At 59.2% G+C, this 18497-nt stretch overlaps 1 protein-coding gene across 1 annotated transcript; it reads right to left on the reverse strand.

Annotated features, from left to right (window-relative positions):
* Nucleotides 1-107: 107 nt before the first annotated feature.
* CYME_CMJ083C (similar to midasin Mdn1p) lies at nt 108-18029 on the reverse strand (the record flags this gene model as incomplete). The annotated part of the gene is made up of 1 exon (XM_005534770.1): nt 108-18029. One exon carries the CDS (start codon nt 18027-18029, stop codon nt 108-110), a length of 17922 nt encoding a protein of 5973 aa, XP_005534827.1.
* Nucleotides 18030-18497: the final 468 nt, after the last annotated feature.

Genomic DNA, 18497 nt, shown 5'->3' on the forward strand with positions numbered 1-18497 from the left:
GCGGGCGCTTGTCGCGAGCGCACCCAGGCACAGACCCCCGACACAACGTCGCAATCAGGCACGATACCGTGAAAAGCACCTGGCAAACGCGGCGCTCTCGTGTGCTGCTAGCATCCGGAATCCATGCCGGCTGCGAGCCATTGCCGTAACGTGTCCCCGAATACCGCCGGCAAAGCGGCAATCTCCTCTACAATGACATAGAAAGGAAAGGGAAAATCTTCCAGGTAGCGTCGCACCTGCATGCGTCCACCCGGGGCAAAACCGACCTGCTTCATATCGAGAACAGAGGTACGCCGGACCGCGCTCGACGCCTGCTGCTCTTGTTCTCGAGTGCCAGCAACCTGATCCAATATGAAAAACACGATCCGCAGACGTTGTGCATTCGCTTCTCGAATGAGCGCGCGGAGGGCGTCTCGCTCTCCTAGTCGCCCGTCGGAAAGAATCAGCAACAGCTGCCAAGAATCGATCACACCGGCTTGCTGCTCCCGTGCCTCTCGGAACAACGCCGACGCACATTCTAACAGAGCGACCACATTGGTCGCCTGCTGCTGGAACGTAAACTGACCAAGCAGCTGATCACCAACAGAGCCAGCGGCGGGTATTCCGGCGTGTAAGGAATGCACGACTTGTGCATCGCAACCGAAACGGATAACACCCAGATGTGCCAGTTCGAGTCGCTGCAGCGCCGCTGCAACCACCACCAGAGACTCTAGTGCCAAGCGAGACGCACCTGATTCGTGCATACTCGCAGAGTCGTCGACCGCAACAACGATATCGTATCGACGACGGTCTGGACGAATACGACGCATCCAGATACGATCGCGGGTGTAGTTGCTGGCCACATAATCAATGAGACGACGCATATGGAGCCGCTTCCCGGTGCGAAAGTCGCCTGCAAAACGCGTCATTTGGTTGTACTCGAGGACGGGTTCCAGTCGACGGCTGAGGTGTGCAATCGTCGCCTCATGAGAACGTTCAAGTGCGAACCAGGTGATCAAATCAGCATCAGCAGCCGCTTGTTCCAGCGAGTATCGCGTATGGTCCGCGTCCATGTGCTGTGGTGCGATATCCTGGTTGTCATCCTTGTCGTTTTCGTCGTCGCGATGATGCAGGGACTCTTGGCGTTGCGTTGCGCGCTGGCGTTCAGGTTCTGGTGTCTTCGCGGTAGACGTCTGGCGTCCTGGTGACGCTTCCGCTGGTGACAGTGTCGACGACGCGCTCCACTGTGCATTGCGATGGCTTGCAGCTGGTACCACCAGGTCGTCGACATTCGAACCGGTCATCTGCTGCACCTGCGGCTGATGCGGCACGCCCGTTGGATCCTGGTTGTCGCTCCAGAGATCGTCCGTCAACGCAGGCATACGATGTTGTTCATCTGCCGCAGCTGGTTTGTTCTGTTCCAACGAAGTTGATGTTTCCCCAGTGTACGGGTATGGCAAGTCAAGGGGTGTTGCGGTTGGCGCGGCTCCACTAGACCATTCTGCTGCTACGCTTGACGCAACATGAGCCTGCCGGTCCGGAGCGAGTGACACCGCCGCCTCTGCTGCATACGCGGGTGCGCCTTGCGCCGAGGCGCTCCGCTGCTCTTCGGTGCTTTCCCAGGATGCTGGCTGGGGCGGCGTTGTCCAGTGCATAGCGTCCTGGCTCCAGATCGTCTCCGGCACATTCCTGGCTGCGAGCGGCATCGTTGTCGCAGCATCGACCTCGGTATGAGCCGCTCCGGGCCTCTCCCTGGGATTTTCCGATACCGCTTGCATGACCGGTGCCTCTGCGGATGCTGGAAGCGTACCTGACGACGCGGCTGCGGCTCCAGTTGCTGCTGCGGATTGCGACGGTGCACTTGCAGCGTTTCCAGACTCGCCTCCGGTAGCCAGTTCGGGGAGCGCAGCATTGGCTAGTATCGAGGATTCAGAGACGGGCGAGCGGCCTGTGTGCTCTCTCGTCTCCGAGGTATCCCGAGCGTCAGACTGAGACCTCTCGGCATCTGCGGGAGACGCGTTCATCGTATCTCCATTGTCGGACAGAGCGTCCTCGTCTGAATGCAACGCGCTCCTCGCTTCGGCCTCCTCCGAGGCGTCAACAGAGACAGAGTCGACAGCAGGTTCGTCGCATTCCCAGTCTTCAGCGAATGGCAAGCCTTCAGATGCCTCTGACACCCTATCCGGAGACGAGTTGCCGTCCGGATGCACCAGGTCCTCGAGGATGTCGGGAGCGTCCTGCTCGGGCTCGTTCAGCGACGCTTCCGGGCTCATGGAGGGTTGCGCAGGCCCCGTGACTGCACACGGTAACCGCGGGGCAGCTTCTGCATCCACGGTGCTCTCGTTGCCAGATGCAACCACCTCCGCTGGTGCATCTGTCATCGAGTCGGGTGCCGCTTCCTCCATACTCGTCGCAGCTAGAGCTGTTGCTGAGGTCGCTGTCCTGTCAGCAGGCAACGCGCGCTCCTCCGGGCAGGGCGTTGGTGCAGTCTCCGTCGCGGGCGGCGCTTCCGTGCCCCCTGGGTTGTTCATGTCACCGTCGACGTCGATGTCGTCTTCTGGGGCTTGCCCCAGAGTCTCGTTCTCTGTAAACGGTGCCGAGAACGCCGCTGTGGTGAGCAGCTCCTCATTCGATTCGAGGTCATCAGAGGAGCGCGGCACGCCCTGCTCCGCTGCACTATTCGTCGCTCTGTCGGAGGCGAAGAGCTCCTCACCAAGCTCGGATGCTGCCAGGTCGGCGGAACAGTCACGAGCATCCGCATTCAATGCTCCGGTGTCAGCAAAGCCCGCTCCCTGGCGCATCACATCCTTACCAACTGCATCGCGCTGTGCATCCACTGCTGCATTGTGAAGCAGCATCAGCGAACGATCCGCAAGACACAACAAAACCTGAACGATACGCACAAGCGACCAGTGCAGACGCCGCAACATGGCCAGTTTGCGCTCAAGTGCGCCATGCTGGTGCTCAGAGACATTCGCAGTGCCGTGCACTTGTCCCAGGCACAATACAAACGCTTCGCTTGACGACGGACGCCAGTGCAGGAGCTCCATCAGTGTCCAGTCCGGCGTTGCAGTCGGTGTCGCCGTCTGGCACTCTGGAGACGCTCGAGGGCTCGCTTCGGGGTGGCGTTCAGACGCGGGACCCTCGTTATCCCGACGAGAGTCTTCGGATACTGGAATTGGACCCGCCTCCATTTGGCCATTACCCCGCAGCGATGCAGGCACTCGTCGCTGGAGTTGGAGTCGGAGCCTTGCAACTTGCTCCAGAGCACATCGGTACAGTTGCGTACGCAATGCCGTTGCCGCAGCACTTGTCGTGCGAGACGTGCCAGACTGAAACGTACGCAGCAGTTGCTCGAGGTCGGTTGCGCTGCTTTCGATGCCGTCCCAGTCGTGCTGATGGAGCTGACGCCCAAGTTCCGCCGCCAAGGCCGCAAAGCGAGCCCCCAGTGACGCAGCGTCTGGCCAACAGCGACACAGTACGGCCAGTTCCAGCGCAACACGGCGAGTATCCATTGTTGAGACAGACGCTTCATCGATTATCGAATATTCGGCAGCATGACGCTGCGTCTGTGTATCCAGTTCCGTGACTGGAGCACCACGCCCCGGGACCGCTCCCTTCGACAGCACTCGAGTCGCGTCGTGCGCACAAGTCCAGCTCGCGACCGCCTCCGAGTTCGAAGGCGACGTTTCCGCCGCTGCCGCTGCTGCTGCTGCGCAACGTACGGATGCTTGCGTCTGGACTTGCACAGCTGGATGAGCATGCGCGATCTGCCAGGTTTCGCGTTGGTCAGCGAGGTCGCTGAGCAGCCCGCGCACCAACGCCAGCAACGTAGCCACGGTGCGCAAGCCTCGCAGCTCTGCCGGATCCGTAGTAGCCGTCAGCTGCTCCCAGAACTTGGTATCCACCAGCAGCAACATGTCCAGCACATCGAAAAGAGCTGCATGATCGTCGTCGCCGTCGTCCGTATTGCTCATGTACGGTGTGTTTGGCTGCTGTTGCTGTTGCTGTGGCTGTTGTTGCGTCCGAAGACGCTCCGCTTGTCCCAGGGGGTATCCCCAGGGCGCCCGCCCGTAATAGAGCACGCCAGCGGGCCAGTGCAACCGCAAAGGCTCTCGCAATGGACGCTTTCGTATCCTCATTGGACGCAGCAGTTGAAAGATAGAGCGATAACAACGCTCTATAGATGCCCAACAGCACTTGTTCTGGTGCGCTAGGCGCTCCAGTTCCCTCAGTGCAGCCAACGACGCCTCGTGTACCAGCGATAACTGCTCCAACGCTGGTCCAGCTGCCTTCACGTTGGTGTCCATGAACGATTCTTGCGTCGAGCTGACCAATGCGGTTTGCGAACGCTCCAAGAGCTGCTTAGCGACGCGTTCACGAGCTCGCTGCCAGAGCGACTGCACACTGCTGTCCAGCAGGTGGTCCAGGGCTCGCCACTGCTGGCGCTCCTCCTGCTGCAGCTGCTGGACTGCTGCTCGGTAGCGCTCCCAGTCGGCAAGCTGTCGCCACGGTCGCTGCATCTGCATCCCGAAGCGCAGTCGCTGCAGTTGCCACTGGGGGAGCTGTTTCTGTTGAAGCTCATCAATCGCTTCCTGCACTATCTCGCAGTATCGTACGTAGTAACGGTAGACAAGTACCAGTTGCGCTTGGATAGCTTGCAAGCGAGGCTCCAGCTGGCTACCGTAGCGCGCAAGCAACCGCCACAGCTGTAGCAACGGAAAGACATATCCCACGGCGAGCGTCTCCATGCCCTGTCCACAACAGACGAGCCACTGGGGCACACGCTCATCGCCGAGGAGCATCTCTGGGTCTTGTCCAGCGCTCGTACGCTTTCCCATTGCATCCATCAACGAGCATCCTGCCCTGGACTGTTCAGAGACTGCGGCGCTCTCGGCGAGCGTCGCAACCTGCAACCAACACGGGAGCGTGTCGATGACCCGCTTCGAATAGCGCAGAGCACGCTCTTCACGTTGCCAACGAGTCTGGGCGAAACAAGCGAGTCGCATCGAGACTAGCAGCGAGCCGAGCTGCTCCCAAGTGTCGCGCAGCGCACCATTAGTCGAATCATCTGCATCGGAGAAAGCACAACGCTGGGCAATCTCTTGTGCCAGGGGTTCAAGGAGCTCTCCCAGGAGCAGCTCGAGCGCTTCCCGCTCCCGGCCAAGGGCTCGCAATTGTTCGCTTCGCTTGGAACAACTATCCCAGCGCGTCGCAAGGTGCATCCAGAGGGCTCGGTCCGGCTCTTGACGCGCCCAGGCACGCAGCTGGTCACCCAGGCTAGAGAGCGCTGCTCCGTAGCGCCACGTAGGTTCGGCTGCGCTTCCATGCAGCGAGGCACTGGACTCTGCAACCGGTCTCTGCCACGCAGTCCATAAATAGGGCAGGGAGTGTGGATGCTGGAGGACGCTCCACCAGGTAGTTGCCGGTTGGATACGCAACAACTGTATGGATGCCACCACGTAACTCCGCAGAAGCGCTTCATAGCTGTGCTTTTGCAGTGCTGCGAGCACTTGAGCAGGGAGCTCTTGCGTACAACTCAAAGCTTCCATTCCGATGAGCAGCAGCGCGAGAGCTACGACCACACCAGAGCACCACTGAGTCGTTTTCGTATCCACAGAGGAAGTACCAGGGGCAGCAGTGTTGACCAATTGAGCCAACAGCCCGGGCAGCGATTGCCAACAGGTGCTCCCTGGCGGTACTGCTGGGTGCTCGCTCGAGTTCCAGCGTCGACCGCAGCCACCATCCGTAGCTATCTGACCAGAAGCAATCGCATTGCGCTCCGAGAGTGCTGCATTCCGTACAAAAGCAGTACTGCATGCTATCTGTCCAGCAGCAAGGACGTCGATCTCCGAGAGCACTGCATTCGGGACAGAAGCAGCACCAGTGGGTATCGCTAAAGGGACAGGTAGTGCGTCCGCCCTGCGCTCCAAGTCCTTAATCACGCTCACATACGAATCCGAAGGCGCTACTGCTGCTGCTGCTCGCTGCGAATCTCGTGTCCCGTGAGTTGCCTCCAGAGACAGCAAACTGTATTGGTGCCAAAGACGCAACGCTTCCCATTGTGGGGTTTCGTCGGGATCCAGGTCCATTCGAGCACATGCAGTGCCGGTTGATGCGGTGCGCTCTGGCGAGCCTTGCCGCAGTGGCTCTAGTTCGGACTCGAAGAGGCGCCTACAGTGTGCAAGCGCCTCATCGGAAGCTTCCGCGGCTGCAACAGCACCTGCTCGACTCCACGGCATTCCAGCTGCTGCAGCAAGCGTTCGCCAAGCCTCTTGTGCGGACGTTTCCGGAGCCGCTCCATTGGGAATCGATGCAGACGCCTGGGCGCGTCGTTCATCGAGACCAGGAACACCTCCGGCAAGCACCACATCCAACAAGACTGCCCAGGCATGCCAGAAACGGGTTTGTGCGCTTTCCTGTCTACAAAGCAGTTGCTGCAACGAAACTAGCAGCCGTCGAGGTGCTCGAGCAAGGCGCACTGGTGCCAACAGGCCGCCTCTCGCTCCAAGTGATGGCTCAGGCTCGCGCTCAGACGCAAACACCGACTCGAGAAGCAACAACATCCGCGGCCTCCAGAGCGTCGACCAGTCCAGTGCGTCGGTGGTGCACATCCCAGCGACACTCTTTTCGGCATCGAGAAGCAGCCTCTCATGGTATTCCTGGTACCAGTCAAGCACGACAAGTCCGGCGGTATCATGCAGGGCGTGAAAACGTCCACCTGGCAGCAGTGCTTCCGCTGCTTGCAGTCCCTCCAAAGCCCCCAGGCGTTCCGCTGCACTCCAGACGTGTGTCCAGCCTGCAGCGGATTCTCGAGGAAGCATTCGGAGCAGCGGTTCCTGCTGCTCCCTCCAAGCATGACCGTACGCGAGTGCCGCTTCCAACGTCGGTACCGATGGGCGATAAAACCTACGCGCTCTAGCCTCGGCGCGTAGAGCCGCAAGCTGTGCTTCCGACAGGTCCACACGACGAAGGAGACTTCGATCTGCGGACCCAGGCAGCGTACAGCTGTAGCCGTTAAAGGCCTGCTCCACAATGCGATCATCACGCTGACGCAGGGCCTCCATCCACGGGAGCAGCTCCTCATCCAGATAGCCATATACCTCGGCAGGATCGACCACTGCAGGCAACGACGGCATGCGACTCGCGGACTGCTCGGTTTCCGAACGACCGTGCTCTTCGATGCCAAGCACCGGTGCAGCAGTCGGATGTTGAAAGCGACTCGCTGACTGCCCGGTTTCCGAACGACCGTGCTCTTCGATGCCAAGCACCGGTGCAGCAGTCGGATGTTCAAAGCGACTCGCGGACTGCTCGGTTTCCGAACGATCGTGCTCTTCGATGCAAAGCACCGGTGCAGCAGTCGGATGTTCAAAGCGAGGAATGCGCCACCAGAGCACCGCATGTCTCTGGGGTACAGTTCCAGGAGCCGTCGTACCTCCAGTGGTCGCAGGCGCGTTCCGAGAGCGACCTGCGGGCCCCGGTGCGCCCCGTTGAGCGTCCAGCGTCGGCACTAGACCTCGTTCCCAGAGTGCTTCCCAGAGATAGGCATCGAGCGCGTCGGCGGGCGTGCTAGTGCTGGGCTTGATATGCTGGGCGTCATTATAGGCCCCAAAGTCGTACTGCCGCTGCAACAAGGCATCGGCGAGGCAATGAAACGCGCATGAACCCGACATGAGTGACTCCCAGTGGTGCGGTAAACCGCAGCAGGTGCGCTGCGGGTCGAAATAACGCTCCTTGGCCTGTTCGCTTGACTGCATGGCGTGCAACGTCTCCGAGGCCTCGCTGTCGTCCAGCAGGTGCAGCGCCCAGCACACGAGATGCCAAGACAGCGCTACCTGACGAAGCGCACACCGCACAAACCAGTCGTTTTCTCGTTCGGGAGCGCCCAGCGCAAGCGCTACCCGCATGGTGGCAACCACGACCACGAGAGGCCATGAAAAGCGCACTAGCCAGTTGTTCAGCTGCATCCAACGGCGTTGCAAGGCTCCGCGTTCCTGGGTGTTCGCGAAAGCAGCCTCGTGGCTAAGAAGCCTCTCGCTTGCACACAGCAGACCCGCTAGATCCATCAGCACAAACCAGGCAAGCCATCGTGGCGTGGAACGCGGAAGCAACGCACTCACTGCGCGCTGTGCGGGTTGCTCAGCAAGCCAACGAGTGCGAACGCTAGCATCCGTCGTAAAAGCAGCAACAGCAGCAGCAGCAGCAGCAGCAGCAACAGCATTGGCTGGTGTGCTCTTCTCGACTGCTGCGCTTTCGCCGGGGTCATCGAGCTCCGCATACGCCCCGTCCTGTTGGACCAAGGTATTCGATGTGAATGATTCACGTGCCGGATCACCGGGGGGCATCGTGAGGCGACAACATGCCTTGGCGGCGGCAGTCAACCAGTCCACAGAGGCCGCATATGCCGCCTCCCTGCCCTGGTTGTAGAAACGTTGCAAGAGACTGGATGCATTCGACGTGTACGCATTCGGCAGGGCGCGTTGCCACCAGCACCAGCGCTCACCGCTCGACGAGCATACCTGGAAGCATGCAGCGTCAAGTTCAAGTGCGCTGCGTATTCTTTTCCAAGCTGGCTGAAACACAGCAACATACCCACGGGTGCTTGATCCAACTGGATGCATTATTGATGCTCGCCAGCGTGCATCGTTTCCACTCTCCTGAAAGCGTTTTCGGGACAGGCTCTCGAGAGCATCCAGTCGAATGGCCGTAATCTGCTTCCTGAACGGGCCCTGTATCGTTGACGTCGACCAGGGAATCTGCCATGGCCAAAAACAACGCCAGTAAAGGAGCAACCACACGAGCACTTGCTGCTGCTGCATTGCAAAAGTCGATTCTGTGCCTGTATCGGGTATGGGATGCAGCTGCAGCGTATCCAGTAGAGGTTCACCGCTCAATGACGCGGATCCGGTACGCCCAGGACTGGACGCTCCATCTCTGGGCAGTCGTGCAACCGGGGCAAGCGAACGAGATGCTCTGCGAAACGTCTCTGCGGAGAACGGCATCAATGGATACGATTCTGGTCCTAGACCGATGAGCGCGAGACGCAAACCCAAGTCCAGTGGCGAACTCATCATCAGGAAGAGGCCAGCAGCTTCCGCGTGCTGTCGCAGAGCCTGGATGACGCGGGTGCGGCACAGGTGCACCTGACGGCTCGCCCAAAAAGCCAGAACGTTCGCTTCGGTAGCGCGTGAAGGAGCGCTGCCCCAGATAGAGGCGTTTGTTGCATCCTCGTGACTCACCGCGGCTGGTGCAGACCGCTCACCTCCGACGCTGATGGCAACTGGCAACGTCGAGTTTTGCTCGCACCAGCTAGCGGCAGCTGTATCGAACAAGTCCAGCACCCGTGCCAATCGATCCAGATCGTATTCAATTACCGGACGTAATGGATCATAGAACAAGGAGATCGATGTTCGAGTGATACCGCTCCAAAGCGCTTCGGCAGGTACTTCGCTTGCCGCTGCAAAACACCGAGCATCCATGGGCTTTGTCGCAGACGCTGCTAGAGCATTCCCTCGTCCAGTAACGTCGCCACAAGGCAATGCTTGCCCCTGGAAAGCTGACGCTTGCGCGTGTGCTGCCTCGACGGGCTGCTCGGAAGCAGCGCTGCCGCCTACCCACAGCGTCAAACAACGGCTCATGAGCGCCTCGGAGAGAGCCGGGCTCTGACGTGCAGCACACCCTGCAGCAGCTTCCGAACAAGTTGCCGTCAGAAAAATACGACACCTGGGATGGATGACAAAGCGTCGGATGCCGGTGTCGCTGGGGTCATCGTGTTGGGATAACATTGGTGGCGCTTCGGGTACCGGGAGCTCGAAAACATCCTCCTCAAGCAGCGGATTCAAACGATCCAGTAGAGCCGGTGACAACGCCTCCACGTGCCGCAGTAAGAGCCAGTGTCCTTGTTCAAGGGCAGTCAGCAGGCGCGACGGACGCCAAACGAAGTACTCAGGGTCTTGTCTTGCGGACGATGAAGACGAACGTGCTCTACTGGAGTTGTGCAGCGACGACGAGGCGCATATCGTTTCCCTAGTCCGCTGCTCTGAAGCGTGGCTGTAACCCCCGAACAGATCCGTAATATCGGTTTGGTTGCTGAGCACCACCTCTGTGAGCGGCATCGCCAGGATTTGCGCCATACCCTGAACAAGGCTGGCTTTGCCGCAGCTCGCTGGACCAACCAGCAAGCAGGGCCATCGCTGGGTAACCGCTACGGCTAAGGCTGTCCAGTGGGGTGCCTGACAGGGCCTCCATTCCGGCACGCTCTCAATGGCGAGACTGGGTCCCAGCAGACCGTGTGCACTGGGACCCTGCACCTCGCGTCCCGCTACGAGAACTGGACCCCAGCAAAAGCACCACTTCAAGTTGCGGGATGCGTCTGGTGTTTGGATCGTATCCCCGATGTACAAGTCAGAGGCGCTTGGCAGCTGTTTCGATTCGTGTGCGGATACTGTGCCCAGGGGAACCGCATCACCCGAGTTTTCCGCCAGAGCGTCCCCCGAGACTGCTACAGGAACGTTGTTCCCAGTCTGGAACTGGGGTGCTATCTCAGAGGATTGCTCTGCCTCCATGGAATGCGGGGTCCGTGAAGAATCGTCTCGAGTTAGCGACTGAGACAGTGGACCTGCGTGCATCGCTGTTGCCCTGTCTGCGCGGTGCTCGCTAGTGTTGTTGCGACAGAAAAGTGCACAAGGATCCATTTGGAGCCACTTTCGGAAAAGCTGCTCCCGGAACGCAGAAACATACCGAGGCTGCCAGCAACTGCACGTCACGAGCGATGCAGTGCCGCCCACAACCGGGTCTACGATACCGCAAAGGTGATCCTCCTCAGTGGATGCTGCATCCATCCGGAGCACAACTTGCGGCAACGGGGTCCGAAACGACCACCAGGAACCATCTGGTGCTGGCGGATATTTCTCAAAAGTGACTCGTTTGCGCCCGGGTGTCGGTATAACTTGGTTTCCTGCATTTGACTCGCCGTTGTGTGCATCCAAGCGCTGCGTAACGAAAACTCGTGATAGAGAAAGCGAACCTTTTGGATGCTTTTCCGTGACCGTCTGTGAAAGGTATCCTTTCCGGTGCGCATGATCACTATCATCGTTATCCTTGTTCTTATCGTCATCATCGTCGTCGTCGTCGTCAGCAGCGGCAGCAGCAGCAGCACCGGATTTAGTTGCATGCTCATGGACTGCCGCCAATACACGAGATGCTTTCCCGGGTGCTTCCGCATCTCCAGGGCTTGACCCCTGCACAGTATCCTTCCCAAATACCGGATGCACGGCAACATCCACTTTGCGCCCTGTATGCGCAACAGCTAGAGTCTCGGGGACTGAAACCGCTCGTTGGGCAACCTCCAGCGGCATCGGCAGAAGCAGCTGAGCCCAGCTGCGCAGCGGCACACTGGGGTACGCATTCCAGAGCGTTGCCAGACGCAGCACATCCCGCATCGTGGCTGGTTGTGCATGAACCAGGCTCAACTTTTGAGGCCACCAGTGCGTCAGCTGTTGCAACACGTCAGGAAACTGCTCCAATGATGGAAATCGTAGCCTCAGAACCGCTTCATAGTCTGCAGCATCATAGTCGTCGCAGGGAATCCGCCAAAAGCGGTTCAGAAAACTGCGTGGGAGCGAACGCCGCCCCAGCGTCGTTCCCGCAGGATTCTGTGTTGCGAAGAAACGAAAACCCTCGGATGCTGGAAGCGAAAGTGCAAGCTCCGGAACATGGAGCATTCGGCGATGATCCAACACTGCATTGAGACCTTCGAGAACCGACTGACTCGCCAGGTTCAGTTCATCAACGAGAATCCAGTCGCCTCGCTCCATTGCCGTATACAGTGGACCTCTCCGGAAGCAGAACCCGCTGCCGTGGGGAACAAAGGTCCCCACCAGGTCCATCATTTCGGTGAACTCGCTGAGATTCACCCGGTGCACCTTTTTGGAGAGCGTTTCAGCAAGCGCCAAAACAAGTTGGGTCTTCCCGACCCCTGGCGGGCCCTCCAGCAGAACAGGTCGCTGATCCACAGCACGAACTCGCTCCAAGCGTCGCAGGTTGCGTTGCACTGTGGGAGCAGTCCAGCACCAGGAAGGGCGCCCGGTCGACTCGACCGGTTGGCGCTGGTGCTGCAGTACTTGTCGCTCATGTTGCAGTTGCACACCATGTATCGCAACTGCATGTTCGTCTTGAAAAAGGCTCTGCAACTCGTTCCGAAGCGAGAGTCGAGACACTGGCGACAAACTCCAGGCACTCTCCCAGAAGGCTTCGAGGGCCTCGTAGAGGGCCGCAACCACAGCACCTCGATGTTGCTGTTGCTGTTGCTGTTGCTGTTGCGCTCGATAGATACGAATACAGGCCACGAGGTCCCGAATGCTCATAGCAGGCTGCTGGAGCATACGCTGACGCTGGAGAAGCCATTCGAGGGCGCGCTTCCAGAGTTCCAGCACCAGCGGTGGTTCGCTTGCCAACAGCTCCGCAGCCACCGGGAAGAGATCATCGCAGGAGCCCTCATAGGGTATCCATATCTCGGTAAAGCGATTCCGTATGGCAGCGGAGAGTTCCTTCTTGCCAAAGTCACCGCTGGGGTTCATACAAGCGAAGACGCCAAAGCCCGGAGCTGCCTGCACCTCTGGAAGGGGTTCACCTCCGTGTTCACTGAGCACCAGTTTGCCTGCGGGTTCTAGCACACTGTTCAGACGCTCCACCACAGCGTCGTCGATCATGTTGATTTCATCAATCAGGAGGAACGCACCTTGTCTCATCGCCGAGGTGAGTGCTCCATCTTGCCACTTGAAACGAGGTTTTCTCGTGCTCGTAACCACTTTGGATGCCGTTGTAGCGCAACTCTGCGGCACGGCAGTCGATGGAGGATCGTTCAGGGCCTCTGTGCTCACTACGGGAACGTAACGACCTACGAGGTCCGCAGCTTCCGTATGACGATGACCATTCAGGGTATAGAGTGGCCGATTCAGGGCAGCAGCTAATACGGCACAGACCGTGCTTTTGCCGATACCGGTCTCACCAATTAGAAGTACCGGTTCTTGGTTAAGAATGGCGTGTAAAGCGAGTCCTAGTACGCGTTGCAGACTCGGAACCATGACGAGTCCCAATGCCTCCACCGCAGTTGCCTCAATGCGTTGCCACAGGAGTGTCCCCAACGGCACCGAGCCCGATCGATGCAACGCGTTGCCAGTTTGGTGATGTCGCTGCTGTTGCTGCTGCTGCGTCTGATAGACTTGATCTGCGCTTGCTTGGGGCTGCTGTTGCGGCATTTCTGCCTCATGGTCTTGATCTGCGCCTGTACTGTCGAATAGATTCAACCAGGGACACTGGTCGCGCTCAGGTAGCGAATCCAGCAGTTCCCGGAGCGTCAACGGTGGAAGCACATCCACCATCGCCATGATGGTATGCTCCCTAGTCACCGAAGCAGCAGCAGCAGCAGCAGCAGCAGCAGCAGCAGCAGCATGCTCGCTTGTCGACGCTTGCACGCCACTGGACGTCCTCGCGTCATTTCGTGGTGACTCCTCCACGACACCCAGACCTATGTGTTGACAGAGTACTCTCCAGACAGCGTTACGTTCCGCGGGTTCGCGCAGGCGCTCCACCAGCAAACAACGACCGTGGAAACGTAGCGCTTGCCGATCACGTGCTCGCCGGTTGGCCCAGCGGAAGAGGTCCCGCGCGGTTACCAGGCCTTCTGTGCCGGCAAAAATGCGTTCCGTACAGCGTCGCAGTTGCAAGTCTCGCAGAATACGAACCATGGCGCTCGCAAAGCTAGCCGGTACCTCGTAACAGATACCGAGGATCTCTAGGAGCTCCTCATCTTGCATCTCGGGCAGATGAATGAGAACAAAACGAGAGCGAAATGCCGGAGAGAGCATTTTGCGTCCACCATAGCGGCTACCACTGGGATTCTGGGTAGCAAACAGAGCAAACTGCGAATGCGCTTGTACCACTTGACCAGTTTCCGGAATGACGAGTTCACGATTTTCGTCCAAGAGTCGGTTGATGGACTCGAGAACGTCACCGGGAGCCAGGTTGAGCTCATCGAGAAGCACCCAGTGTCCGTGACGAGCAGCGCGCACCAAAGGACCCTCGACAAACCGTAGACACCCATCAGGTCCTACCAAATACCGACCCAGGTATTCGCTCACATCCGTGTGCTCGTGTTGATTGAGTCGAATAAGTTCGTGACCGGTACGCTCGGCCAGGTGCTTGACCAAGGCGGTCTTACCGACCGCAGTTGCACCCTCGATGAGCACTGGCGTCTTCTGGAGTCCATCGACCAGTGCCCGGGCGATATCTGACAGCGCTTTCACCATCGTTCGTGTACAGACGAACGTCGGGCTGCAACCTCGGGTACTGGCAGTGCTCAACGTCGCCGAGACACCTTTGGTGAGCAGCTGCTTGCAAGCAGCACCTGACGCAGCGGTAACGGAGTGTTCTCCCGGTACGCGGATCTCTCGTCGAGACTCGCTGGCGGGTACCTGAGCCTCACCATTCGTAGCTTGACTGGAGGCAGGCGAGGCACCTGGCTGTACCAGGGTGAGCCACTGGCCTCCGACATCGACCACTGGACGCTTTCGTGGTATCGCCGGTAACAGTTTCGTCACTGGCGTGAGCAGATGACGCTCGGGTGTTGCCAAGTCAGCAGCCAGGAGCTCGTACGCGAGATGCAGCACACGTTGGCGGCTTGTCTCCGCGAGAAAAGTGCTGAAACCAAGACAAGCGCCTTCGTAGAGAGCCCTGCGAGCATCTAAACCGCACTGAGTGAGGTGCAGCGCCAGTCGCAGCATCCGACTGAGCGTTCGCAGCGGAAAACGGGGAGCAGTCCCGTCACCAGCGCTGGACAAACTCGAACGAGCCAGTCCGCGCACTCGTTGATAAAAAAGCACTACACGCTTCGTCAAAGAATGTTCGGTATCGACCCGAGCTTGACTCGGATGCAGACGCTTCGTAAAGAGGTGCTCCACCAGGCGATGCAGGTCCTCGTCTGGAAGCTCATCGTTCAACCGAATAGTCGTGAAACGTCTCTGGAGGCTCGCGGGTAACGCTTTCCGGCCAATGTTGGTCTCCGGGTTCATACAGGCTACGAGTCGGAAAGCTGGATGTCGGTTGATGCTACTACTAGCCGACAACACAGCGACTTGGTTGCGGTGCCTGGGCGGCAACGATGCCGTTGGCGAGTGTGCTGTGCTTTCCCATATCGAGTCGAGTACGCCAGTAAGGCGTTCCAGACAAGCCGCCGGAGCTAAGTTCAGTTCGTCGAGGAGCAACAGGTCGCCACGACGAAGCGCTAGCGCCAACAAGCCTTCTCGAAAAGCGAAGCGCAAAGGCGGCTCTGCCTCCGCTGTTGGTGTCTCGCGGACGAGCACGTCGCTCTCGTCATCGTCCATTTCGTTGTCCAGGGCGGTAGCAACAGCGTCAGAACAATCGCTTCGGCTCTGCAAGTGCTGTCGTTTGTCCAGCCAGCGTACTTTGCGAGCACCAGATGTATCAATAGAACCGGAAGCCGGCTCGCTCGTGGACGTCACAAGAGTGCGGTGTCGCTTTCGCAACCGTGAGCGCTTTTCCAACGCTGTGGACCCGTAGGCATCCTCCATTTGCGAAACGAGTCGCTGTACCTGATCCCAGTGCGCCCGCTGCTGGTGACCTTCGAGGCGGCCACTGCTCGCCACTCTGGTAAAGAGGCTGCGGGCGAGTCGAACTAGGCGACTCGCGTCACGACGACGGGCCATTAGACGAAGCTGCAGGATCAAGTCCTGGTTACGATGCGTGGAGAAGGTTGTGCTGAATGCAACCTCCAGCTCATACGCCAAGTCTTGCAGGAGTTTGCGCGTATCGATCGGTTGATAGCCACCAAACAGTTCCGTGAGGTCGCTCTGCTGCGACATATTGAGCACGACGAGTCGTCGTCCCAGACTTTTCGCCAGCTCCTGTACCATAAACGTTTTCCCGACACCTGTTTCGCCAATCAAGAGGACTGGCTCATCGTGATCGAGTGCTCTGTAGAGTTGACCTAGCGCCGTGCAGCTGGTCTCGGTGGGCGCTACGGCCATGCGTTCCAGCAGTTGCGGCAGAGGTGACTGCTTCCACGCTAGCGACCACCATATGCGTGCCTCATGGGCAGAGAGACTCCACTGGCTAGCCAGTGCTGTGAGCAGAGCATCCTCCACGTGCTTGTCTTCGGCAGCAGCCGGCGGCAACAGCGGTGCCAGAACATCCAGCGCATGGATGAGCGCAACCTCAGGAGTCAACGGTTCGGTGAGCGCCTCTTGGGTGCGCGCTAAACGAGTAGCCAAACGAACTGCTTCGTTCAGTCCCGGAAGCGGGAGATTGTCGGCGAGTTTCCGACAGCACGCCGCGGTGCAGTCTACGCTAGCGAGGACGCGATCGATCCACGGGGTGCAAGTTGGGAATCGTTCCCCGAGCAGTTGGTGACGCTCCGCTCTCGCATACGGTGGCAAGTCGATAACGAGCCAGCCGATCCACGAGGAAGACGTCTCGTCCGTGGTAGTAAGCGATGCTGATGTTCCAGTGCGAATCGCGAACAGCCGAAAGTCCTGATGCAATTGCAAGGCGAAATTTCGCCCTGGAAGTTCGAATACTGCACCAGGGCGTATCGAAGCGAGCTGCTGCACAACACTCGTGGCAAGGCGTCGGTTGGTAGCGCTCGAGCTGCCGAGGCCCTCGAGGACAAGCCAGTGTCCCTGGGCCAGGGCTTCACCCACAGGACCCAGTCGCCACTGGAAACGACCAGGGCCGCAGGGCGCAATGACTGCGATTGCATCCAGAAAAGCGTCTTCCTCGAAACCCAGCCGATCCCAGTAGAAGGCGGTGATGGGGCGCTTCAGCTCCTTCGCCAGAAAGTGCAGCAGAGCACGCTTGCCGGTTGCAGGCTCGCCTTGGAGTAGCACCGGGGCGCCATACACCACAGCAAGGTGTAGCAGATTGAGCGCTCGGTGACGACTTGGGACGACGATGTAGCGCTGGTGACGCTGGAGCGCCCGCGAGTCGAGTACCGGATCCGCAGTATCTGTATCTGAGCTCGGGTGGCTCTCGTTGCGTCCCGTTGACGCCCCGTCTGGCCAGCAGGGTACTGGTCGAGAGCACTGGGCACTCATTCGGGTCCGTGCGTTCAGTAATGCAGACTGGGCACCGCCTCCATGGCAGGTAATGCCATTCACGGGAGGTATTGCGTGCTGCCCAGCGTTCAAGAGCGTCGCCGCAGCCTCGGGTCTCGAGCTGCCTTCACTCGCTGGGCCTGGGCACGGTGCACCCACAGGCCAGCGGGCTGCAGTTGTCGCTTGGGGTCCATCATGACGAGACAATCTCGTACCAGCCACTAATTCTCGCCAAGTTGCGAGCAGCGCATGCCGTGCTGCCTCTATATAATCGATTTCGTGCCAGAACATGGCAAGCACCGCATCATGCTGTCGTCCGTGTACGGGGCAGTGTGTACCAGCGGGACGGAAGCGAGCTGTGCAGCTGCTGCGAACGCCAAACGTCAAGCTCAGTGCCAAACAAGCCATTGTCGATCGAGCGTCCGGTGCGTTCTCGTGCCAGTCGGCAAAGCAGGGTCTGAGATCTACGCTTCGCTGAAGAACTGCCTGGCCACCGGCACTGTAGGCTAGCAACGCGACTTGCCGACTCGTGGCTCGCCAGCCTCTCGGTAAGAGAGCAGTGAGTGTTGCCACACCGCCGGTTACGGCGACGAGCCGCACAGCGGCACCGCTGTGCCCACAACTCGTGAGGTACGCAACAAGCTGCGGAAGGTCTCGGGGATCAAGTGCCCCCAGCAGGCTGTACACTCGATCAAACAGCGCTTCATCCAGAGCACTCACATTCGGACGGCGTTGGAGCTCGACGCTCTCCGCGTAGGCAGGCGCTGGGTACGAGTACGCCGCCGTTGCCCCCCGCAGGTCGACACTCGTTGCCGTAGCAGCCGCGGAGGGTGTCTCCGGCACCACGTACGACTCCCAGAACGCCTGATCATCGAGTTGCTCCAGTGCGATCAGATCGTTGAGTGTTGCTGGAGACAACAGACCTACACCGCTCTCCATGGATACCTGGAGCTCTCGAGTCACCTCAGAGAGAGCGCGCTCAAGTCGGAGGCAGCTACCCAGTGCGTACGAAGGGTTGCGTCGGCGTCCGCGTTGCGCCACCGCAGCGTCGTGACGACGACGGCGGCCTAAGGACTACCTCGACCCGCATGCCCAGAGCGAAGAGGTTTACCTGTTGAGTGTTTCCGGGGCTGGAGCAAACACCACAGGTCGATCAACTTTTGGCTTGGTCGCTGTTTAGCTTCGTGCTTGCGTGATTATAAAGGCTTCATCTTTGGCTTTGGCTTTGGCTTTGGCTACGAACTTATGCGCGCCGCTGGACAGGTTCATAGGAAACAGGTGCTTAGAAACTGAAAGTTTCCTCGTTGACTGTTTCATTAGCTTAGCATCGTAGAGCGCTTAACTTTCATCACCACATCAGGGTATCATTGAAACCCGAGGCGAAACGTTTACAAGCGGTCAGCGTTT

Source organism: Cyanidioschyzon merolae, chromosome 10, assembly GCF_000091205.1.
Source record: "Cyanidioschyzon merolae strain 10D DNA, chromosome 10, complete genome".
Classification (NCBI taxonomy): Eukaryota; Rhodophyta; class Bangiophyceae; order Cyanidiales; family Cyanidiaceae; genus Cyanidioschyzon; species Cyanidioschyzon merolae.